Source organism: Bos mutus, chromosome 17 (assembly GCF_027580195.1).
Source record: "Bos mutus isolate GX-2022 chromosome 17, NWIPB_WYAK_1.1, whole genome shotgun sequence".
NCBI classification, from domain to species: Eukaryota; Metazoa; Chordata; class Mammalia; order Artiodactyla; family Bovidae; genus Bos; species Bos mutus.
The window spans coordinates 7,534,243-7,560,402 of NC_091633.1; the positions used below are offsets into that span (position 1 = coordinate 7,534,243).

At 47.4% G+C, this 26,160-nt stretch overlaps 1 protein-coding gene across 2 annotated transcripts in view; it reads right to left on the bottom strand.

The window, feature by feature from the left end:
• SGSM1 (small G protein signaling modulator 1) overlaps positions 1-26,160 on the bottom strand; it is a 73,444-nt gene that overhangs the window by 3,979 nt on the left and 43,305 nt on the right. Inside the window, exons 13-25 of one of the 2 annotated variants that reach the window (XM_070385952.1) lie at positions 25,376-25,540; positions 23,370-23,508; positions 20,922-20,986; positions 18,866-19,011; positions 17,418-17,546; positions 16,090-16,272; positions 14,834-14,902; positions 13,297-13,887; positions 9,429-9,553; positions 8,569-8,651; positions 4,414-4,523; positions 2,506-2,602; positions 673-840 (exon numbers count right to left, since the gene is read on the bottom strand). In XM_070385952.1, coding sequence (XP_070242053.1) covers positions 673-840; positions 2,506-2,602; positions 4,414-4,523; positions 8,569-8,651; positions 9,429-9,553; positions 13,297-13,887; positions 14,834-14,902; positions 16,090-16,272; positions 17,418-17,546; positions 18,866-19,011; positions 20,922-20,986; positions 23,370-23,508; positions 25,376-25,540 — 2,070 coding nt within the window. The remainder of the gene's footprint in view (positions 1-672; positions 841-2,505; positions 2,603-4,413; positions 4,524-8,568; positions 8,652-9,428; positions 9,554-13,296; positions 13,888-14,833; positions 14,903-16,089; positions 16,273-17,417; positions 17,547-18,865; positions 19,012-20,921; positions 20,987-23,369; positions 23,509-25,375; positions 25,541-26,160) is intronic. The other variant, XM_070385953.1, reaches the window with a different exon arrangement.

Sequence of the window (26,160 nt, forward strand, 5' to 3'; positions counted from 1 at the left end):
TTTTTTCTTTTTTTGCTTTATCCAAAACCTTCTTTAGTTTAAGAGAGTGTTTTAATAGTCATAATAGCAGCAGCTTCTATTCAAAGCAACAGTTGTGAGCCACGTACCACGTGACTGATGAGCCTGACATCCCTGTGGTCTCATTTAATCCTCCTGACATCTCTCTGATGGAGGTGTCAGTATCATTTTATTCCCAAGGAATCTGAAGTGTGGAGATGCAAAGTCACTTGCCCAAGGTCACATAGCTCCCGGGTGGCAAGACTGTGCCTTTTCCACGCCACCTTCCTGTGTCTGCTTTCCCTCCACGTCAACCCTCTGCAGCAGACATCCTCCCTCCTGTTCCCAGGTGAGGAAGCAGATGTTTAGAGAGAGGGGAAGTGACGTGTCTATGGCACAGCTCGTTCCCAGCGGAGCCAAGGTTGGCCCCTGAGCCTAATGTCAACACCCAGGCCCCTTCGGCCAGATCCTGAGAGAAACACACATGGAGCACTCAGCATTACTAGATGTCAACTCATCCACTGGGAAATAGCCACCGGAGGTGGGCAGAAGCCTCCTCCGTCCCCTTCATCTTGAATCAGTCTCAGGGACTCTCCATCCATCCCTCTCCAGGACCCAGGAAGGGGCCCTCCAGAAGCCTGCCCCCTTCGGATGAGACCCTGATCACGTGGGTACCATTAAAAAATTTGATGATGTCTGTGAAATCCATGTTGTTCTCCAAGATGATGTCACGGTAGACCTCCACCAGCGCCAGCGCGATGAACAGGACGTAGTGGGCGGACGAGACGTGCTTGGCTGCCCAGATGGTCTCCCAGACGGAGAAGACGTCATCATAGATGAGTTCTGCCAAGACACCAACACACACGCATGCACGGGGAGAGTCCCCCACGGAGCTCACAGTGCTGCCCGCCCTCGAGAAGGGTCCCAGGCTGGCTGTGCTCTGTGCTTCTGTCCTGGGGCAGCAGCCAGAGCTCAGGCCAGGACGCGGGAGACCCGGGCACTGTCATCTGACAGCAGCCTCAGTTTCCCCTTTTTCTGGAATAGGCTGAGCACACTAGGTGGGCTGTATGTTTCCAGCTCCAACATCCCGTGAGTGGAGGAACTGTGCACGTGCAGATTTAGTTTTCCTTGACTTGTTCCTGCCCTGACCCTGGGCCAGAGTCCTGCTCTCTGCCTGCACCCTCCAGCTCCTTGAGCACTCGTGGGGGTACCTCCCCTTCCCCCTGCACCCAGGCAGAGTCGGCTGCTGCTTCTGAGTCTAGTAAAGAGAGACAACAGAGTAAGGATGAAGAGTAAGGCTTCCTGTGTCCAATAAAAATCCGTCTGAATCCTGGCTCCATCACTTATGAGCAAGGTGACCTTGGGCTGTTACTTCCCCTTCATGAGCCCTTCCTTTTCCAAATCTGTAAGCATGGTGATGTTGGTGGCAGAGGTTGCCATCTCTTTCTCCAGGGGAATCTTCCCAACCCAGGAATCAGACCTGAGTCTCCGGCATCGATAGGCAGATTCTTTACCACTGAGTCACCAGGGAACTTCACATGGTATGATACCAATAGTAATAAAGGACTGAAGAGACTTCCCCGGTGGTCCAGTGGTTAGGCGTCTGCTTTGCGATGCAGGGGACACAGATTCAATCCCTGTTTGGGGAACTAAGATCCCACAAGCCCTTGCACTGCAATGAAGAGCCTGTGCACTGCGACAAAAGATCCCACATGTTGCAACTAAAACTCAAAACAGTCATATAAACAGATACATAAATAAATATTTTTTTTTAAATAAAGGGCTGAAGAAATAATACATAGAAATGACTCAGCACAGTGCCTGGCCCTTAATAAATACCTTTATGGGTTAGGGGATTCCCAGGTGGCTCAGTGATAAAGAATCAGTCTGCCAATGCAGGAGACTCAGGAGACCCGGGTTGGATCTCTGGGTCAGGAAAATCCTCTAGAAGAGGAAATGGCACCCCACTCCAGTATTCTTGCTGCGAAAATCCCATGGACAGAGGAGCCTGGTGGGCTACAGTCCATGGGGTCGCAGAGAGTTGGACACGACTGGATAATTGCGCGCATATGTATGCACAGAGGTTAGATATTATTACCAGCATTATCCCAAATTGGTATGGTAGCAATGCGCTGTGTCAGACATCATTTCTCAGTCACATGGGACAGATACTCCACGGGCTTCGGAGTTCTTGGCCTCTGATAGGCCGCTTAACAGAATGGTAGGGAACTGGGCTTGCGCAGACAGATGGGGGCTCAGATCCCGGCTCTGTTATTGCTGGGTCTGAATTTAGTTCTTCTCAGCCTTAGTCTCCCCATCTGTAAAATGGGGATTGTGACAACACCTACTACAGTGTCTCTGCAAGATAAGGTAGGTAAACTGTAGTCAGAACTCAACAAATAGGTATTACTCTCGTCTAGTGGCTTTGTCCCAACACTTCCCAGCCTCACTGCTGTGGTATCTTTTCCCCCTGGGATTCTGCACAAGGTCCCAGTGGGAAGTGTGTACCTCGCTTGAAATCCAGCAGGAACCAGCGGTAGCAGAAGTAGAAATGAGTGTAGTCCCCATTCTGATGCATCAACTCGAAGAGCTCTGAGTCCAGGATCTGTCAGAGGAAGGAAAGAAAGGCATCAGCCTCCCAGGCAAAGGTTGGCCACAGGGGACAGTCTAATCAATGACGCTACATCCCCACACCAGTCACCGCACAGCCCTTAACAACCGGGTGGAGTTTAAAAATGGCCAAAGAACTTGAAGTGGAAATCAATCTGATGCAACCTAACCCAGTCTTCCTCTAAAGAAGATATGCAAATAACCAATATGCACAGGAACCATGCTTACCATCATTAGTAATTAGGAAAATGCCACAATGAGCTACTATTTCATATCCACTAGGGTGGCTATAATAAAAATGACAGACAACAAAGGCCTGGGAGGATGGAGAGAAACTGGAACCCTCGTGTGTTGCTGGTGGGAATGTAAAATGGTGCCGCTGCAGCTTTACTCGTAGGTACATCCCCAATAAAAACGAAAACCTACGTCCACATAGAAACTTACATATGAATGTACACAACTGCGTTATTCATAATAGCCAAAAAGCGTAAACAACCCAAGTATCCATCAGAGGATGAATGGGGACACAGAATGTGGTCTATCCAGGCAATGGAACATTCAGCAATGGAAGGAATGGCATACCGATACATGCTGCAACGCGGACGGACCTTGTGAACATCTCACTCAGTGAAAAAAGCCAGACACAAAAAGCCACATATTGTGTGACTCCATTTACGTGAAACATCCAGAATGGGTAAATCTACAGAGACGCAAAGTAGACTAGCGGCTGCCAGGAGCGGGGGAGAGGGATTGCTGTTAATGGTGGTGGTGTTTGTCATTGTTTAGTTGCTAAGTCATGTCTAACTCTTTGGCGATTTGATGGACTGCAGCCCGCCAGGCTTCTCTGTCTATGGGACTTCCCAGGCAAGAATACTGGACCGTGAAAGTCGCTCAGTCGTGTTCGACTCTTTGCGACCCCATGGACTATACAGTTCATGGGATTCTCCCGGCAAGAATACTGGAGTGGGTAGCCATTCCCTTCTCCAGGGGATCATTCCAACCCAGGGATCGAACCCAGGTCTCCCGCACTGCAGGCGGATTCTTTACCAGCTGATTTCCTTCTCCAGGAGATCTTCCCGACCCAGGGATCAAACCTGAGTCTGCTGTGTTGGTAGGTGGATTCTCTACCACTGAGTCACAGGGAAGCTCAGGGGATAGAGATTCTTTATCAGGGTGATGAAAGTGTTCTGAAATTAGATAGTGATGATGATGTCACACCTGTGACTATTCTAAAAACCAATGACTCAAACATTTTAAAAAGGCAAATTTAACAATATATGAATTTATCTTAATAAAGCTCTGTGTACGTGTGTGTGTGTGTGTGTGACAGAAAGAGAGAGGGAGAAATATACTCAAATATTTCTTTGTAGTCTGGAGGAGGAAATGGCAACCCACTCCAGTATTCTTGCCTGGGAAATCCCATGGATAGTGGAGCCTGGTGGGCTACAGTCCGAGGGGTCGCAAAGAGTCAGACACTACTTAGCGATAAAACAACCACCACTTCTCTGCAGAAAAGGACCAATACAATCAAATGTCCCGTTAAGGGAAGGACTGTGTTTTGTTCATCACTGTAGCCACAGTGCCTGGGCCAAGTAAATGCTCAGTAAGAATGAGTCCAGTGGAGCTGACTTGAGCTATTGAGTCAACGTTAAGTTGAATTGAGTTTTTCAGTTTAACTCAACTGGGCTGAGTGAAGTAGGACTGAGTTACTGAGTTAATTTAAACTAGGAATGGCTATTAAGTTCGTTTGTGGTCCATTGGGTTGAGCTGGAATAAGTTATGTTATTGAGAAGCTCAAGGTCATACCTGGATTAGCGACCTCATGTTGGCAAAGTGTGTGTCCATGGCACCCCCGTGGGGGAAGTTCTGATTCATCCTCTTCATGAGCTCGGTGAAGCAGCTGAAGGCAAGGGCCTCTGGGGAAAGAGTACAGGAGAAAGAGTCAACTCTGCCACCGCCCAAGGTCCCAAAGTGATGGTCTGAGGGTCTGAGCCAGTTCATTAAGTCCACAGCCAAATAAGAAATGTAAGGAAGTGGAGTATACGCATGCACACCATTTCAAGGGATGCTCTCCAATCTTTCACTACGTACCTCCCACCCGAGAGGTGTTGAAATAGAGCATCCTTTCTTTTAGGAAAGAATGGTGACAGCAAATGCTCTGTTTTAAAGATCCCTATTTGCTCTAATAAAAAGTTGATGATATTTGGTCCCACGTCTTGAAAAAAATTCTGCGGGGCTCATGAAATTCTCATGTCTGAGAACCACTGTATTAAAATAACAATTGTCAATACTGGAAGGGTGTTTGCAGGTGTTATGCAAAGGCAGGGTCAAATAACTTTGGGAAATGCTACGTAGAGAGTGACTATATATACGAAGGAAAAAAAAAGGCTCTGAGCATTTCTGTAATTTAAAAGATCTGTGTTGGGAATTCCCTGGCGGTCCAGTGGTTAGGACTCCACACTTTCACCACTGAGGGCATGGGTTCAGTCCCTGCTCCAGTGGTTAGGACTCCACACTTGTACTGATGAGGGTGTGGATTCAGTCCCTGGTTGGGGAACTGCTAAGATCCTGCAAGCTGCATGGCACAGCCGAAAAAAAAAATCCGTTTCATACTGTTCAACCCAGTGTTTAAAATAATTTGAAAACAGTACCTATTTTCTCTTAACACCAAGTAGCTTTAGAGAAAGTTATGAGAAGATTACCCAAGTCACCACAGAATCTTGTTCATTTTCTTTATTTTTCAGAACAGTTTAGATTTACAGAAAAATTGAGAAGAGTGTAGAGTTTCCATATACCTCACACCTAGTTCCCCCCATTACTAACATCTCCCATTAATATGTACATTTGTTACAACTAATGACCTACTGATGATACATAATTAACTCAAGTCCATAGTTTTTTACCTTATGGCCTTTGCTGTTCCAAGAACTCATCTGAGAATTACATTATACACAGCTGTCATCTCTCCTCAGGCTCCTCTTGGCTACAGCTGTGACTCAGACCTTCCTTGGTGGTGGTGACCCTGATGGCTATGAAGAGTGCATGCCAGGTGTTCTCCGGGATGCCCCTCTATTGTCTGATGTTTTTCTCATGATAAGATCGGGGTTATGGGTTATGGTGAGAAAGACCATGTAGGTGAGGTGCCACTTGAGTCATATCACATCAAGGGTGTACAGTGCTGATGTGGCTGAGGACGGCGGACGGCCTTGGCCACCTGCTAGAGGCAGTGTTTTCAGGTCTCTCCACTGCAGAGCTTCTCTCTCACCTCCCACCCTCTTCCGCAGGGAACTTTCTGGAAAGCAGTCACTATGCTCAGCTCTAAGAGTTGGGAGTTATACTTCTCATTTTTAAACAGCTTTATGGAGGCTTGCACACCATAAAATTCACTCTTTTAAATGTACTGGGTTGGCCAAAAAGTTTGCTTGGGTTTTTCTGTACAATGTTCTGTACGATGTTACAGAAAAATCCGGGCAAAATTCTTGACCAAACCAATATAATTCAGTGGTTTTAGAATAGTCAGAGTTGCAAACCATCATCTCTATCTCATTTCAGGAACATTTTCACCATATATCGGCAGTCATCACCTATTGCCCTCTCCTCACAGTGCCTGTCAAGCATGAGTCTATTTTCCATCTCTATAGATTGGCCCTTTCTGGAAGCAACCTGACCATGATGTTGCTAAAGTGCCCAGCTTCTCAAATGTTCCTGAAGCCAGTTTTCCTACCTTACTGGTTTCCTCATTACTACACGGAATAAAATCTTTGTTCACTTTATTTGTATGTGAGAGTCATATAACCTTTTGAAAATTACATTTTATCGGTTCTGAAGGTCATCCACTGAGCTGTTTGAGGGCATTAATCCAGTGGACACAAATTAAGTCCATTTGCCTGCACATCTTTTCTTGGTTTTTGAAGTGAATTTTGGGTGGCAACAGAGCTTTAACTTTTCTACCCCTCTAGTTCTTGTTTTTTCTATTGATATTATGTATTTGTTTTTATTTCTGGTTTGTATACCTTCAACAAATTAATCTGAATTGGCGATAGCAATGGTTGGGGATTTGCTTTTATGGTTAACTATCTGGTGAGTTCTGTTGGGTGTATAATGAAAGTTTATTCTCTGTTGGGTGAGAAATAACAAAGAATCCAATTTCATGGTCTTTTTTCTTTTTTGCTTTGTTTCCTTTTGGGGAGATCTGTTTGTCTCTTTGCAACCTCAGGTCAATTAAGAATCACATGCTCACTGGAAGAAAAATGACTCAATTTTTGTGTTTTGGGCTCACTACATTCAGCAACATTTTAAAGTTTTTGGTGTACAAATCTTGTACTTCTGTTAAATTTATTTATAAATATTTTACTCTTCTAGAGGCTACTGCAAATGGAATTGCTTTTCTGTTCTCATATTTAGATTGTTCATTGCAATAGTATAGAAATATAATTGACTTCTGTTTAAGTCCCATATCCTGCAACCTTGCTGAACTTATTAGTTCTAATACTTTTTTGACTCCTTAGGATTTTCTGTATGCAAGATCATGCCATCTTCAAATATAGATGGTTTTATTTCCTTTTCAATCTGGACATCTCTATTCTTTTTTCTTCAGTAATTGTCCAGGATAGAGCCTTTTGTGGCAGAAGTGGAAATCTTTGTCATACTCTTGACCTTGGGTGAGAAGTATTCAGAATTTTGTTGACATTACTTTGTCAACAAAGATCCGTCTAGTCAAGGCTATGGTTTTTCCAGTGGTCATGTATGGATGTGAAAGTTGGACTATAAAGAAAGCTGAGCACTGAAGAATTGACGCTTTTGAACTGTGGTGTTGGAGAAGACTCTTGAGAGTCCCTTGGACTGCAAGGAGATCCAACCAGTCCATCCTAAAGGAAATCAATCTTGAATATTCATTGGAAGGACTGATGCTGAAGCTGAAACTCCAGTACTTTGGCCACCTGATGTGAAGAGCTGACTCATTTGAAAAGACCCTGATGCTGGGAAAGATTGAGGGCAGGAGGAGAAGGGGACAACAGAGGATGAGATGGTTGGATGGCATCACCAACTCAATGGACATGGGTTTGGGTGGACTCCTGGAATTGGTGATGGACAGGGAGGCCTGGTGTGCTGCGGTTCATGGGGTCTCAAAGAGTTGGACACGACTGAGTGACTGAACTGAACTGATTCAGAATTTCATCCCTGAGTATTAGTTGTGGGTTTTTCAGAGATGTCTTTTATCACGTTGAGTAAGTTCTCTTTTGTTCTGAGTTTGCCGAATTTTTTTTTTTATGAAAGGCTGTTGAATTTTGTCTGATGACATGATCATGTGACCTTCATCCTTTATTCCATGAATGTAGTGAATTGTACTGATTGAACTTCATATATTGAGTCAGCCTTGCATTCCTGGGATAAATCCCATTTGATTACGATATATAATTCTTTTTATATCTTGATGGATTCAGTTTGTTAGTGTTTTCTTGAGGATTTTTACCTTGATTTCATAAAGGACATTGGTCTGTAATTTTCTTTTCTTGTGATGTCTTTGTCTGGTATTGCTATCCGGGTACCAATAAGGCGTCATATAAGGACCTGCACCATAGGATGAGTTGAGAAGCGTTCCCTCCTCTTCTAAGTTTTAGAAGAGTTTATGAAGTACTGATATTCATTTTTCATAAAGTGTTTGGTAGAATTCACCAGTGAAGCCATCTGGGCCTGAGATTTCCTTTGTTTTCATTCATGTTTATATAACCAGTGGCTAGCAAAACCTTGGATGGGTGTCAGGCACCTGGAAATAAGTGTTGGTCAATGTAGAATAAAAGAACTTTTTATTTCACTAAGACCTTGATGTGTTCACTGGACAGGTCTTCTGAACCCTGGCACTGACTCAGTTTATGGAGTCGCAGAGTGAGGTTAACCTTTCTTCTCTGTCATGAGAAGGAAGCCGGGTCCCCAGTCCGGGGGCAGGGAGGGTACACTCACCATCATCCAGGATGACCAGCAGTGGGGCTAGGAGGTCACACATGCCCTGGACATAGCCAATCTCAATGTGCTGCCAGATGTAGCTGCAAGAGACACACAGGATGGCCAGTGATGGCACCCACAGTCTGCCTCTCCAAGCCACTCCTCCTTTCCTCTCACCCTACTTTAGCCCCCATCTCTCACCTGGACCAACTCCCTCAACCTCCCGCCTATACTCCCATCCTGTCTCATTCTCTTCAAGCAGCCTATGCTGTCACCAGGATGACCTTCTTAAAGCTCAGGAACCTTTACGGCTCTTTACTGCGTGACAAAGCAGTGTCCAAACTCCTTCACTGGGGGTGCCAGGCGTCTATTGCCTCCTCCCAATCCCCCTTCACAGTCTCACACAGCACTTCTCAGGACTTCTCCCTTCCCGCTGCACTGAGGCATTTACCTCTGTACAAACAAAGCACACACTCATGTGCCTGTGTTTCTGCCTGAGCTGCTCCCTCTGCCTGCAATTCTCATCTGCTTCTTAATAATCGTAACTACTGTTCACTGAGCATTTACTGTATGCTCTGTCCACTCTATATGTATTTATCACTGAATTCTCAAACTAATCATATGGAAAAGCTACTATCATTATCGCAGTTCACAAATAACGAGAATAAAGCACAGAGAATTAAGTGACATGCGCCAAGTCACACACCTCATAATGAACAGCAGAGAAAGGATTTGAATCCAGGGGGCCTCACTCCATTGCGTGTGCTCCCCGTCGCCCGCACCTGCGCCACCCATTACCCATCTCCGACAGACAGCCCCGCCCCCGCCCCAAAGGCCCCGCCCCCGGTCCCCGACAGCCCGCCCCCCGCCCCGGCCACCTGCACATGATGTTCCGCAGCTTCTCCAGGTTGGCGGGTGTGAAGTACCAGTAGTTGCGGTCACACCTCTGCACGTCCTTCTCGATGCGGTGCAGGTTCACCGTGTACAGGTCCAGGAGCTCTGGCTGCGGGCCCCCAGGAGGGGAGGGAAAGAACAGTCACACCCCAGCTCCTCACAGGGGAGGAAAGAACAGTCACACCCCAGCTCCTCACAGGGGAGGAAAGAACAGTCACACCCCAGCTCCTCACAGGGGAGGAAAGAACAGTCACACCCCAGCTCCTCACAGGGGAGGAAAGAACAGTCACACCCCAGCTCCTCACAGGGGAGGAAAGAACTACTACACCCCAGCTCCTCACAGGGGAGGAAAGAACAGTCACACCCCAGCTCCTCACAGGGGAGGGAAAGAACAGTCACACCCCAGCTCCTCACAGGGGAGGAAAGAACAGTCACACCCCAGCTCCTCACAGGGGAGGAAAGAACAGTCACACCCCAGCTCCTCACAGGGAGGAAAGGAACCCCAGCTCCTCACAGGGGGAGGAAAGAACTCACACCCCAGCTCCTCACAGGGAGGAAAGGTCACACCCCAGCTCCTCACAGGGAGGAAAGAACAGTCACACCCCAGCTCCTCACAGGGGAGGAAAGAACAGTCACACCCCAGCTCCTCACAGGGGAGGAAAGAACAGTCACACCCCAGCTCCTCACAGGGGAGGAAAGAACAGTCACACCCCAGCTCCTCACAGGGGGAGGAAAGAACAGTCACACCCCAGCTCCTCACAGGGGAGGAAAGAACAGTCACACCCCAGCTCCTCACAGGGGAGGAAAGAACAGTCACACCCCAGCTCCTCACAGGGGAGGAAAGAACAGTCACACCCCAGCTCCTCACAGGGGAGGAAAGAACAGTCACACTCTAGCTCCTCACAGGGGAGGGAAAGAACTGTTCCACCCCAGCTCCTCAGAGGGGCACTCTTCCACAGAGCCTCTCTCTCTCCTCCTCCTCCTCCTAGCCCTCTCCTGCCATCAATGAGAAAACTTCCTCTATCTGGACCAGTCAGATGTCTGACTTTATTTTTTGTTGATGTTGTTTCCTGAGAAGGCCTCTTTCATTTTGTCTGATGAAAATTCTCTTTAGTTTTTTCTCACAATTCTATGAGGTATATAGAATTATTATCCTCATTTTATATAAGAAGAAAGTAAGATCAAGATATATATATATATGTATATGTATGTGTATATATAAATACACTACAATATACATGTAAGAAACCAATTAAACAAATGAAAACACTTCTAGGAAAAACAAAATTTTTGCAGGAAAATATCCAATTTAACATCCATTATATTGCTATAATGATATAAACAAAGATCAATCATTTAACTAAAATTATTGTGACTATAGTGGATGGATGGGGAGTGGGATGGTTTCACTTGTGTGGTGAGGGTGTTCAGGTAGGGAAGGAAAAAGACTGAAACCTCTTCTTCCATAATGGGGAGTCAACAGACAATATTTAAAACTGAAGAAAAACAAAAAAATATTAAGCAGTAGCAATACAGGTATATTATTTACAGACATGAGGGTAAACACCAGATAATTTGGGCAGAATAAGTCACTACTACTGCCTCAGGTGATGAAATTCCAGCTGAGCTATTTCAAATCCTGAAAGATGATGCTGTGAAAGTGCTGCACTCAATATGCCAGCAAATTTGGAAAACTCAGCAGTGGCCACAGGACTGGAAAAGGTCAGTTTTCATTCCAATCCCAAAGAAAGGCAATGCCAAAGAATGCTCAAACTGCCGCACAATTGTACTCATCTCACACGCTAGTAAAGTAATGCTCAAAACTCTCCAAGCCAGGCTTCAGCAGTACGTGAACTGTGAACTTCCAGATGTTCAAGCTGGTTTTAGAAAAGGCAGAGGAACCAGAGATCAAATTGCCAACATCTGCTGGACCATCGAAAAAGCAAGAGAGTTCCAGAAAAACATCTATTTCTGCTTTATTAACTATGTCAAAGCCTTTGACTGTGTGGATCACAATAAACTGTGGAAAATTCTGAAAGAGATGGGAATACCAGACCACCTGACCTGCCTCTTGAGAAATCTATATGCAGGTCAGGAAGCAACAGTTAGAACTGGACATGGAACAATAGACTGGTTCCAAATAGGAAAAGGAGTACGTCAAGGCTGTATATTGTCACCCCGCTTATTTAACTTATATGCAGAGTACATCATGAGAAACGCTGGGCTGGAAGAAGCACAAGCTGGAAGCAAGACTGCCAGGAGAAATATCAATAACCTCAGATATGCAGATGATACCACCGTTATGGCAGAAAGTGAAGAGGAACTAAAAAGCCTCTTGATGAAAGTGAAAGAGGAGAGTGAAAAAGTTGGCTTAAAGCTCAACATTCAGAAAACTAAGATCATGGCATCTGGTCCCATCACTTCATGGCAAATAGATGGGGAAACAGTGGAAACAGTGGCTGACTTTATTTTTCTGGGCTCCAAAATCACTGCAGATGGTGATTGTAGCCATGAAATTAAAAGACGCTTACTCCTTGGAAGGAAAGTTATGACCAACCTAGACAGCATATTGAAAAGCAGAGACATTACTTTGTCAACAAAGGTCCATCTAGTCAAGGCTATGGTTTTTCCAGTGGTCATGTATAGATGTGAGAGTTGGACTATAAGGAAAGCTGAGCGCTGAAGAATTGATGCTTTTGAATTGTGGTGTTGGAGAAGACTCTTGAGAGTCCCTTGGACTGCAAGGAGATCCAACCAGTCCACCCTAAAGGAAACCAATCTTGAATATTCATTGGAAGGACTGATGCTGAAGCTGAAACTCCAATATTTTGGCCACCTGATGCGAAGAGCTGACTCATTTGAAAAGACCCTGATGCTGGGAAAGATTGAGGGCAGGAGGAGAAGGGGATGACAGAGGATGAGATGGTTGGATGGCATCACCAACTCAATGGACATGGGTTTGGGTGGACTCCGGGAGTTGGTGATGGACAGGGAGGCCTGGCGTGCTGCAGTTCATGGGGTCGCAAAGAGTCGGACATGACTGAGCAACTGAACTGAACTGAACTGAACTGCCTTGGGGAAAGGCAGAGTTGGGCCAGACAACTTTAGGTTTTTGGATCCAGCCTAGTCTGACCGACTCTTTGTGACAGAAATGACAAATTCTTTAAAAGAAAATGGATGCAGGGACTTCCCTAGTGATTCAATGGTTATAACTCCTCACTTCCACTGCATGGGGCATGAGTTTGGTCCCTGGTCAGGGAACTAAGATTGCCAAGCCATGCTGCGTGGCCAAAAAAATTAAAAAAAAGAAAGAAAGTGACTCAGTTGTGTTCTACTCTTTGCGACCCCATGGACTGTATAGCCCACCAGACTCCTCTGTCCATGGGATTGTCCAGGCAAGAATACTGAAGTGGGTAGCCATTCCCTTCTCCAGGGGATCTTCCCAATCCAGGGATTGAACCCAGGTCTCCTGCATTGCAGGCAGAGTCTTTACTGTCTGAGTCACCAGGGAAGGCCCCCCCAAAAAACAGGTACATGATCCTTGGCTCAGAAAACCTTTTCAGTTGACATTCTTTCCTCTGGGTTTTTATGGCAAGAAAGTAAAATATTTAAGAGATACTGGACATGAGTGTAAACCAAGACGTGCCTAAGCTGGGATTTGAACCCAGCACTGTTTGTGTGCAAAGCCTGTGTTCTTGAAGTATTAAATTACCTTCTCTTCCAAATGGGTTTCTGCAGTGAACCCCCATGATGGGGAAAAGGCAATGAAACAGAAGTAGTTCTGGATAACAGAGGCTTGCCACCCTCCCATGGCTGCAGAAAATGGAGTGGAGGAGAATCCTGGTGACTTACGGAGTAGGTGACGCCGCTGGAAGAGACGGGGGATGCCTCGCTGTTGGCCGAGGTGGTCACGGCCAGAGAAGCAAGCGCGGGGAAGAGACTCTCCATCTCAGGCTCCTCTGACAGGTTGTCCTCACTGTCCACCTGGCTCTGCTTTTCTGCCTCGCTGCCCCTCCAGCCTTCCATCGCGGGGCCCTCCTTTTCCGGCAGAGCCACGTCCAGGCTGCCGGTGATGGACATGAACTCATCCATGCTCTCATTGGCCAGGAGGTCGCTCTCCAGGCTGTCCTGCACGGCCAGCTCCTCACGAGTGGCCTCGTCCCGGGAGGTGGTGGCCTCACTGCTCTGCCCGTCATCCATGCTGCTGTCCCTGGGTCGAAGCACCAGCGGGGCAGTGCGCTGGGCGTCCATGACGCTGTCTTCCGTGCTCAGGCTGGGTTCTGAGTGTTCCGAGAGGCCAGAGGAGAAGTTGTGGGAGGAGGGATGGCCTGAGTCTGGGGAGCAGGTGCCGTTCACCAGGTTCCCGTTGGGGATCTTGGTTGGTTTCTCCTCCAGCCTGCCTTCTGCCTCCACCTGCTCCGCCTCATCCACAGACTCAAAGACCTGCAGACAAGGAGCACAAAGACAGATGAGTTAGGATGTCTGTTGTGGTGGTGCACCATGCTGAATAGCCACCCACAGGGCATTGGTTCAGATATGGAACATGCATGCCGGGGAACACTACACAGTCAGTAAAAAGACGGAGGCAGAACAAGGTGGGACATATTCTCCCATTTGTAGAAAATTTAAAAGTGCTCCGTATGCAGCAACAGGCATAGAAAAATCCAGAAAGAAACAGGGAGCATTGCAGTTGGGTCTGAGGAAGAAAACCTTTCATCATACAAAAATCATGTGCACAAAATTTTTTTAAGTTAACTAATTAAAGGAACAGGCTTAAAAAATATCCATGTAGTTAACCATTATGGATCAATTTTCAAGAACACTTAGATGAATATGAAATATTATGGAAAAGTCTCCAGGATATATATCCAAGATTTATTTGTGGCTATTTGTGTCTTCAGGCCATATCCCATCAATGCAGACTGTATAAGATCATGTCACAAGGTCACTTGAAATATTTCTTTGGTGTGGTTATATCACCCACTTGATTTACTGTTAATTTCATGTGCTTCTGGTTTTAAAAAGATTTATTTTCAATTAAATTGCTTTCAGTCATGTTAAAAAACAAAACAAAACACTTTCCTAACTCCAAAGTCAAAACTAGAAAGCAAAGTATATTCAGAGAAGATGGCAATGTTATTTCTAGGGAGGGCATGTGGGGACCAGGGATGGGCAAAACCAAATTTAGTTTTCTCTGCAATATTTTTTTAATAGGCAGAAGAGATTCACGAATTACTTGTGTAGGCAAAACCTCAATTTTTAATGGAAGTATAAAAAGCTAAAACAGAGAAATCTTAAGTGACCTGGAGATGAGGGACTTCTGATCCCATTATTCTGGGCTGGAGGGAGGCGGATGGGTGGAGAGGGGGCGGGGCCTCTGGAAGGTCACCTGTGTGCTGCTGCTGGAGTCGCTCTGCAGGCGGATGTTCTGGCGGCCGGAACTGCAGCTCTGGGAGGACTGAGAGGAAAGGGGGCAGGAAGGAGCTCAGGTGAGGCTGCATCTGGGCTCAGGGTCCCTGTGCTGAGCTCAGGATGGAGTGCTAGGCTGGGAGTCAGTAAGTGTGGTCTTATCTCTATTCCTGACATGAGCAAGCCTCTCTCAGGGTCTCAACTTCCCATCTGTCAAATGAAACTCGGTGGGCGGGCTCATCTCTCCTCCTTAGAGCCCCTTTGGAGGCTACACAAACCACAGGACCTCCACCTCCCACCTGCAACCAGAGAATGCCACTTTTAAACACTCTGCACTCGAGACTTCAAACTCAAAGGACTGGCTGTATTAATGCCCATTCTCTGTTCCTTTCCTGTATACATGCTTTTTGTCCTATATCTTCTAGTTTCTGTCTACTCTGAAGCTAAGCTAGGCCATGGGACCTGCTTCAGCCAATGGGATGTTAGCAAACTCAACAGGGCAGACACATAAAAAATGCTTGTGCATTTCTGCTTTTTCTCTTCAAGAGCTGCTTTCATTGTGAGAAGGTGGCCAGGCTAGTCTGCTGGAGGATGGACATGAGGGGCAGGGCTGAGTCACCCCAAACATGTGAGAACCCAACAAAGAACAACAAACCTTTCAACTGAGCTTCAGCTGACCCACAGACTCATGAGTGAAAAAGAAACAGTTATTGTTGGATGTCACTGGCTTTTGGGGGTTGTTTGTTACACAGTTTTAGCACGGCAATTGATGACTGATACGTCATTGGTGAAGGGAACTGATTTTCTTTTCACCTCCGGCTTTTGGCTGCTAAACTTGGGACTTCATCAGGACAGATATGTCTGACCTGTTTACTGGAGTATTCCTGACATTCCAGGACATTCCTGACAGTGCCTGATACGTGGTAGGTACTCAACGGCATTTGCCAAATAACTGAAGGGCCAATGCTGTGCTGGAGAGTTTATATATGCTATCTTGTTGGAGCTGCATGCAAATCTCCCCTATACAAATGGTCATTTCCATTTCATAGATGAAGTAACTGAAGCTTAAAGGTAAAGCTGCTTTGCTTGAGCCCCAGAGCTAAGAAATGAAGGGGCTGGAGTTTGGCGTCAGGTCTGTGCTAGGACTCCCAGCCCTCACCCTTCCTGCAACAGCCCCCTGAAGCAGATCCCAGCCTCTACCCTCCACCTGGCTCCCCCCGGGGAGCAGCCCATCACCTCGTTGCTGATGGTGGAGTCCCGATGCATCATCTGGTGCAGGTGGCTGTCCAGGCTGGCCCCCGACGAGCATTTGGCCAGGGCGGCCGCGTGCGACTCCCGCTCCCTCTGTCGCACGATCGCCTCACAGCCCAGCCACTCGGACATGGTCTGTGTGTAGCAGGCGTGAATCTGTTCGTCCACCTGTCAGGGTAGATGCACGGTCAGCCGGAGAGAATAGATCAGTGGTTGCCAGGGGTCAGGGATGGGAGTGAGCGGGAGGGAGGTGGGTGTGGCTATAAAAGGACATGAGGACCACAGCAGCACCAGAAAATGTTCAGCACGTTGACTGTGGTCATCAATTGCCACGCTAAAACTGTGTAACAAACAACCCCCAAAAGCCAGTGTCATCCAACAACAACACAAACCCACTCGTGTGATAAAACTGTGGACAACTAAATAGACACACACACTCAAGCACAAGTAAAATGAGAAGTCTGATCAAGGCTGACATATATATATATTTACATTATATATATATGTGTGTGTGTATAAGGAAATATTACACAGCACACAGAATATACCCAATATTTTATAATGACTATAAATGGGTTGTAATTTATAAAAACATTTTTAAATTGTTAAGTCCAGATGTCTGGACTGAGTAAAATATTTATTGAATGTCTGCTGTATGTCAGGCACTGTTTTAATCAGTTAGTTTAACATAATTTTTTTTTTAATCTTATTTTTTGGCTGTGTTGCGTGCCATATGGATCTTAGTTCCCAGACCAGGGATTGAACCCACGCTCCCTGCATGGGAAGCACAGAGTCTTAAGCACTGCACCGCCAGGGAAATCCCTAATTTATAAACATTTTGAATCACTATGTTAAATGCCTGAAACTAACATAATGTTGTAAATAAACTATATCTCGATTAAAAATATATACATATTTATTATAGAAAACAAAATAAATGCAATAAAATATGGACTTTTAAAATGAAGATTGATTTATTGCCAGTATATATCCATGTTGATGTCAATATCTTGCTTATGATAAATTGTATTATAGTTTTGCAAGAAGTTACAATTGTGGGAAGCTGGATGGAGATGTCTCTGCATTATTTCTTACAAGTGCATGTGAATCTATCATTATCTCAAAAAAGCTATTTGAAAAAACGACATCTGTGGCTTGTGCTGCATTTATTGGACGGCGCTGCCCTCAACCTTCCTGGCTCCCCCATATCTCCGTGTCCCCCTGGTCCACCAGGGGACTAGAGCCCCCCCAGCCCCACGGTCCCTGGCTCTTCCTGCTGTCAAGGACCCCACTGCCCCTCTGGGGTAACCTACCTCCTTCCTCTCTGTTTCTGTCATCCCGAACTGGTAGTGGCCCAGGAGGAAGGGCCACACGGCTTTGCGGATCTCCGGCTGGATGCCCCCGTAGTAGATGAGACGCAGCAGCTCCTGCTCCTCGTAACTCTGGTAGGTGGGGGAGGCAAAGACTCGGTCGACACGTAACTAGGGCATGGGCTCTGTGGCCCAGCAGTCCCGCCTCTCAGACCTGGCCCTCAGAGATCATGCTGTGAGCAACCAGGGCCACATGGACACAGGTGTCCATTGTAGGGTCATATTTGAGAAAGCAAAACCCTAGGAAGCCCCCAATGCTGTTATTAACAAATGAGGAAGAAATACACCTCTACAGGGTCAAGTAACTAAAACAGCAGGGACTACGGTGTTACTGCAGCCCTGATACAACAATGCAACCAAGCAGGTAGTGAATGGCTGCAGAAGCGTTAGATGAAAAACATCCGTTTTGACTATTTATTGTTTCAGCCAATTTGTCCTTAGGATAGTGCTTCCCAAACTGGGGAGATCTCTAGGAGCATTTGGGGGAACTTTTCTTTTCTTTCTTTCTTTTTTTCTGGCTGCAACGCACGGCCTGAGAGATCTTAGTTCCCTAACTAGGGATTGAATCTGGGACCTCAGCAATGAAAGCATGTAGTCCTAACCACTAGTCTGCCAGGGAATTCCGTGGGAAACTCCCAAAACATAAATTCTTGGAGTCCACTCTTAGAAGTGGCCAATCAGTAAAGCTGGAGTGGGGCCCAGAAGTCAATAAATCTTTTGCATTCCTTAGGAAACGTGCAATCATGCTCACAGACTGCCAGGGATTATGAACACTATAACTTTTCAAGAAAGGTAAGCTGTCTTATCCATTTAAATTTAAAATGGACATCAAACAGCTTTATTTCTAAGAATCTACCCTTGAAATAAGAAAACTAGTACAGACAAGTATATGCTTATAAAGATGTTGACTACAGCACTGCTGAAATAATTTAAAAAAAAAAGAAACAGGAACAGCCTAAATGTCCATTATTAGAGGAAGATTTGACTGAATTATGGTCCACGTATGTATGAGGGGCTAAGGTTCTAACACACAGTATTTCACTTAGAGATCTGAAAGATGTCCTTCATATAAAAGTAAGTTGATCACTCAAAATGCAAACATAATGTCACCTCATTAAAAAATGAATTTCAGTTATATCTATATAGACATACCTGTGAATGTATAAGTATAGGAAATGTATAGCAAAGTTTACACCAAACTGATATTAGTCATTAATTTAGGGGATCAGAACTGGGGTGGGGGCAGTGAGGCAGAGACATGATATTTTAAAACTTCTAAAAAATATGTACACTTGCATTCTTCCTTCTTTGAAAAATGGTAAGAGGTCCCCATAGTCTCTGTCCCCGCAAAGTCTCTGCCCCACAGCAGGCCAAGCCAGGCCAAGCCTTACTGTGCTGTCCTGAAGGTACTGCTCCCAGATCCCGGCTGTCAGCCCGTGTCCAGCATCGCAGGGCAAGTCAGGGGACACGATCATGTGATTGACCAGGGCTGACAGGTGGGTCCTCACGGTAGACAGGTGTCTGCAGTAGGCAAGCCCTGTGGAGAGGGAGGGAAAGTGTCACTGCCCACCATCCAGCACTCCTGCCTTGTCTCACGAAGTCTCCAAAGTACTGTCCTCCTCGCAATCTGCCTGAACCCTTGTGACCAGCGAATTCTCATCATCCCCCTTTTCCAGGTTGAGGAAGGTGAGGCTCAGAGGGGCGAAATTACTTGCTGGCTTAACTGCTTCATGGCCCTGCGACCCTGGGGAAGTCACGTCACCTTTCTCAGTCTCAATTGAGGTGATGCTCACTCCTCTCGGGCTGGAAACCAAGGCATTTAATTCACAGGCTGGAGGCAGGAAGGGGCAAGTGACTCTACGGGCTCAGTGCCTCGGGGTGCCTCCAGTGAATACCGAGAGAGAGAATGGGAAAGGAGAGGACTTGCTCAAATTGCAGCTGGATAAAGAAGGCCCTGAGGTCAGTAGCAGGGGAGATGCTGAAGGCTCTGGTTTGCTTTCAAAGACGGCCCTGCACTCTTAGAGGATTACCCGCCAGCGCCACCCTTCATCTGCTCCACCCTGGGTGCCTGGGGCATAGCACCCGGCCCACATGCATGATTCAGCAAACGCTAGCCTGTGTTTGCTTTGACCATGCCCTTTCCTTCTGGTTATTCCCGACCCCCAATTCATCCTCAAGTCCCAGAGAGGACCCTGGACCACCTGGAGCCTGAGGACTCAACCCGCCAACAATGGGGCTAATCACGGTGCTTATGACGACGGCATGATAGCCAACACTCACACAGCACACACTCTGCCCCACGGTGCTGCTCCCAGAGCTTAGATAACTTAGTTGATTCTCACTACAACCCTATGAAGCAGGTCCTCTTACTATGCCCACCTTAGATGGGGATACTGAGGCACAGTCTGCATGTATCACTTGCCCAGGTCACGGTGCCAGGTGTGGAGTTGGGATATGAACGCAGACCATCCGCTCCAGAACCTGGGCTCTCAACCACCATCAGGGAGGAGCCACATCACGTGAGGGCATCAAGCCCACCTTGACTCCCACCCCTTCTACCAGGACGCTTCTCCACTGTGGTTTCATAAATCCTTGCCCAGAGCCTCCTCCACGCCAGGCCCTGCATCGGGCACTGTGGAGGGATGGTAACAGAATAGGCAAAAAGCCTGACCTTGGGGAGCTCATGCTTTCCCTGTGAACTCTTTCCAGGCTGATGTGACCTGCACTAGTTTTTCACAGGCCCATGCAGGATGTAGTAACACTTTTCTAGATTTCCTTAAAATATACACATGTTTTATCTTCCCCATCTAGGCTGTGAGGTGGGGGAAATAAAACCTGCTAAGAATCAAAATAGGAGAGTAGCAAAAACAGAGCCTTTACAAGCCTGGGTTTGAGAGTTCCAGCTCTGTTAGTTATTTGCTGTGTGACCTTGGGCGAGTCCCTTTGCCTCAGTCTCCTCATCTGTTAACTGGAAATCATCAGAGCACCTGTGTTATTAATTTAGTTTTTAAGTTCTTGAGAAGGCATTAGGCCATCTTGCTCTTCTGCTTCTGCCTATAGGAAGAGAGAACTGACATCTATTGAGCACCAACAAGCACTACAAGCAACGTTAGGTGCTTTCTGTATATTTTCTGTATATTTCCATTTAATCCTGAAAACACGCCCTCTAAGGTGGGAAACAGAGATGCAATGGTAATAAAACCTTGCTCCTTCCAGCAAGGAGCCCCATTGCTCATTGTCTTCTCTTAGAACCAAGGGAGAAATTTTATGCCTGATCTGTAAAAGAGGGAATTGAGGCTCAGGGAGGTTAATGTAACTTAACCAACACTAGACACCTAGGAAACAGAGGCGCAGAGCCAGGCTCATTTCCCTAATACTGCTGATATGCAGTAGGCGCTGAATAAGTGCTCCCTGGAGACAAAGATGGCAAATCAGGCCAATACGCACATCCATAGAAGGCTCTGGAAAGGATCTGGTACTTCATATTGTCACAGAGAAGCTTCAGGGGAGCCCTGCAGGTGGAGCAAAAGGAAGACATTTAGTACCGATCCACACATAGCCCGGGCTTGCTGGACAGGAGCATAACTCCTTATCTCTGGGGAGCAGATGAGAAGCAGCCAGTCAGAGAGACCAGGGGTACTGCTGTTTCCACCTGCGTAGCATCCCTGCCCCTTCTTCTTGGAGGTTTCCGCCTTCCCAATTCTGTTCCTATGCTTTGGGTGGAGCTGATTCTACCCATGTACATGACTCAGCTTGGAGTCACAGTGATTGGGTCAGAGGGGGTCACATGACTCAACCTGGGCCAATGAGAATCAACCCTGGGATTTCTGTTGAACTACAGTTTCTGTTGAAAAATGATACTCTTCTTTACTTGGGTTCCTAAGCCAGTGGGATACAGAGCAGCAGCTGCCAGGATCCATTTTTACTGCTGCATAGGAAGGGCCTGCCTGAGAATGAAACCGTCCTAGAGATAAGCAGAGCCAAGAGCTCAAGAAACACATTCCTGTGTGGAACATCTGGATCCAGCCATGCCTGAAGCCCCCATGATGCTGACGTCTCAGTTCTATCAGTACGTTTTCTTTTTCATTTGCACCAATTGGAAGTGGGTTTCTGTCACCAGCAGAAAATGCTCTGACTTCTAAAGTGACCCAGCTGAACCCAAGAGGAGCCAGTCTGGGATTCAGAGTCTGGCTAATTGCAAAGCAGGTAATGTCTCAGAGAGTATCCCTGCACGGGAATTTGAGGGCAGGGGGGCTGTTTTGGGTGAAAGAGGAGAGAGGAATATGGCCTCAGAACAGATTGGGAAACGGGACTGCTGAAGGGAGTGTGGTACATTCTTGGAGAGAACAGAGTAGAAGAATATCACCCCCATTAAAAGCCTAGGGAGACTGGGAAGGAGGCGTGGCTGAAGTCCTCCAGGCAGGCACACGGAGGCACGAAGCATTCAAGTCACCCTCTTTGTGCCCTCAGGCTGGTGAGGCTCAGGCATCCTCAGGTTACAGAAGGGCAGCGTCACACCAATCGCTGCCCCCTAGAGTGGCCCTGGCTGTCTGTAAGGTGGTGAGTTCCCCATCACTGCAGCTGTGGAAGCAGACACTGTGAGTGGGGGTACTGGGTTAGAACAGCATTTGTCAATGGTCCGTGGACCATCAGTCACAGAATCACTTGGGGTTTCTCCAGCATGTGGATTCCTAGGCCCTGCACAGATCTACCTAATCAGGATCTCCAGGAAGTGGTCGAGGAAGCAGTCTGTGATCCCCAAGGTGATTCTGATAGTATTAAAATGTGAGGATCTCTACTCATTTCAGTGCTTCTCAAGCTTAAAAGCACACACATCGTCTTGGGACCCTAGGTGATGTGTTAAATGCAGATTCAGCTTCAGCAGTTCTCGGGTGAGGGGCAGAGAATCTGCTCAGGTGATGATGCTGCTGGTCCACAGACCACACACTGAGAGCCAGGAGTTCTGTGGCTTCACAAATTTGATGTTGGTCCCCACTTATATTCCTATGGCTAAAGAATGGGCCATGCGCTGGGACAGAGGCCCAGCAAGGAAAAAAGGATTCCACTCTCCCAGGCCAGGCCAGGCTGGGTCAGTGGGAAATATGACCAGTCTCATGAATGGGCTGAGTAGTCCTGAGAAGACAGAGCTCTGCAGACAAGGAGAGAGATCAGGGATTTAACTTTATACAACAAATTTAAGAAGTGTCATTTACTGAATATCACCATGTGCCCAGTACACAGGCTGGCCGCTTTTAAACCGTTATTTGATTTGTCCTTAAGACCGCTAAATAAAGAAAGCATTTCCCTTAGTCACTGGGATTCACAATATTCAAGATGGTGGTGACTCCATCTGCCAGGCCCGTGAATGTAGAAAAAGCAAAGACCCCTGCTGATGCATGGTGGACACACAGCATGCATGGTAAGTAATTTTTGTTGTAATAAATCACTGAGATTTTAGGACTGTTTGTTATAGCGACAGCACCTTGTTGATCCTGACTGATATATATGAGGGAGCTAGGACTTCACATGGCTAGGATTTAACCGAGATCTGAATGATTCTGTGTTGCTGCTGTTGTTTAGTCGCTCAGTCGTGTCCGACTCTGCGACCCCATGGACTGTAGCCCCGCCAGGCTCCTCTGTCTGTGGGATTTCCCAGGCAGGAATACTGGAGTGGGTTGCCATTTCCGTCTCCAGGGGATCTCACCCACCCAGGGATCGAACCCACATCTCCTGGATTGACCGGTGGGTTGTTCATCGCTGAGCCACCAGGGAAGCCCTGGATGCTTCTATAGCCTGTGTTAACTCCCCTGAGTCCAGCGCAGGCAAGAAACGGGTGCCTGCACACCTCCAGTCAGCACTTGCGTTTCTTCCGTCCACAGCCCAAGCCCCTCATACCTCTCGTGGTTGCAGCCGTTGGTTGAGCCACCATCAGCCGAGCCACTCTGCGAACAGGAGGAACAGGAGGACTGCCGGGGGCTGGGTTGCCACAGGGATGGCAGGTTGCTCACAGAGACATCCATTAGGTCCTGGGGAACTGTGGTGGTAGAAAGGGCAGAGGAAGAGCCCTGGTAAAGCTTTTGTGAGTCACAAAAGCTTCACCCCAAAGCAAGCAGCTCACCCCCACACCAGCACAGGGACAGGGAAAGACCTTGAATGTCACACCAGGAAACAGCGACCTCAATCACTGTCTGACCCAAGTCCTTGAGCCCATCCAAGCCATTGAAAGCCACCACCAAGATTTCAGGCCCCTGAGGTGATAGGAAGAGCTGATGGCAGTTGAAGAGACAGAAAGAGACCAGAGCCGAGTAGACAGGTCCAATCGCAGAGCAGGAGGCCACCCCTCACCATGCTGTCATTCAGTTGTCCTCATGGGAGGCTGGCAGGAAGGGAGGGGAGCCTGCTGGGGAATCCTGGGGAGGACCCATGGCCTCAAGTCCCCAGAGGTAGGTCTCACGGGTGCCCTTGGTGGTGAGATGTAAGGGAGCCTGACTCAGCAGGGGAGGCAGGGCACTCAGTAGCAAGGGGACCCAGCGGAGTCCCCACTGATGAAGATGCCTGCACTCTCCACGGTCCTGCTCCTATAGCTGCTCTACCAAGAGAGCCTCACACAGGTTGGCAACTCCCCCAGAATCATGTGGGGTGCTTCTTTAAAAGCCATATGCCTGTATCCCACCCATATGCCTGACCTACTGAATCAGAATCTCCTGGCGATACAACCCTCGAGTCTGTCTTTCCAAAAGAGTTCTGAGGTAGCAGCCATGTCTGAGAGCCAAGGGGCACAAATGGTCTCCTAACTGGGACACTGGTGGTTCCTGATCAGGTGCTCCCAAGGATATACCACTCATCGTTTCCCATATTGTTTTCTTTCCCGGCTCCATGGAAGCCAAGGCATTTGCGACGCTGCAGAACAAACACACCGGTGACCCAGGCATTACCATTTCTATGGTTAACTTCCTGGCCTCTTGGTGCAAGAAAGTTATTTTCTCTAGGACAGGACTTGCTGGCTGTCTCCTGTAAAGGGCCAGGTAGACAATATTTGAGGGTTTTCAAGACATCGGGTCACTATCATAACCATTCTACTCTGCCGTCATAGAACAAAAGTAGCCAAAAAATTGCAAACAAATGAGCATGGGTTATGTTCTAATAAAATTTCATTCATGGACACTATAATGTGAATTTCATATCATTTTCACGTGTCACAAAATATTCTTTTTTTTTTTTCAGTTATTTAAAAACACCAACACCAATCTTAGTTCCCGAGTGATACAGAGGATTCGGTTTTTGGGCTTAGTTTGCCAAGCCCTGCTTTAGGAACTTAAGAGGGGTACACATTTGCCCGATGAGCAGTGCCTCCTCAAGGACAGCTGGTAATACCTGGCCTCTCCCCTTGGGCTCTAAGGAGAGGAGGAGCTGTGGACCCGGCCCACCAGTCATCACAGCTCCCTTGTTGATAGCATCTGCCGCACCCACAGACAGAACAGAAGGCCGCTAACAGAATGAGGTTCTGGGGGCCATCAAAATTGGCTTTGTAGCAGACTCGCCAATGAACTGGCCAAGAAAGACCAGTCAGCCCCTATAAATGTCTTGAAAACATTTTATGAAAACATTGTTGAAAACATCAGTTCTCAGCCAACCTCCGGGAAGCACCGACCAGGAGATGTGCCCAGGTGTGGCAAGCATGCCCCCAGCCCCAGCTTCTCGCACCCTGCAGACATCATCAGTTGACCCCTCTGCTGCTGAACCCACAACACCCCAAGCTGTGTCTTGTAGCATAAAGGCAAGGCAGTGCAAGGCATCAATTTTCCCTGCCTCCATCTCCCCCTGAGGACCAGGACTCAAATGACAACATGGCAGAGGTGGCCGGCGCCCAGTCCCAGGGGTGAGGGGAGCCCAGACATTACTGAGGGACTGCAGCTTCAGGCGTGATGTGGGGAGGGTCGTGTCCCATCTGGCTTGCGCCCACCGGCTGCCCCTGGCCACCACTAACGCGGACCGGCCTGCAGGAACCACCATCCAGGCAGGGCCCGCAGAGATGGGAGGAGTGCCGCCCAGGGGGCTGGAAGCAACTTGAGAGACAAAAATACAAACACAAATGAAATGGAAGCTCTGCGGGGGGTGGAGAGGACACTGTAAAGGCAGAGGAACCAATTCCCCGGGGCTTGAGCCTTTCCCCTGTCCTGTTCCACACAGTTCCCCTGGCCTGTGTTTGATTAGAGGAAGAAAGAATGCTGACATCTATAAAGTGCCTACTATGTGCTGGGTGCCATACTATTTAGGGAACTGCCTCATCCCTGATGAGCCTGTAAGGCAGTGGTCCCCAACCTTTTCAGCTCCAGGGACTGGATTTGGGGAAGACAACTTTTCCATGGACCGGGGTTGGGGTGGATGGTTTGGGCAAGATTCAAGTGCATGACATTTATTGTGGACTTTATTTCTATTATTATTGCATCAGCTCCACCTCAGACCATCAGGCACTGGATCCCAGAGGGTGGGGACCCCTGCTGTAAGGGATGTGTTTCGTCTCCTATTTTGCATGAGAGAAAATGGAGGCTCAGAACAACAAGACAGCTTACTCACCCAAAGCCTCACCAGGTCGTCAATGGGATAACCGGTCTTTTTGGCTAAAGTCCCTTCTTCTCTTCCCACTAACAACAGCTGCTGCTTTCTGAGCTCAAGTCTTACCATT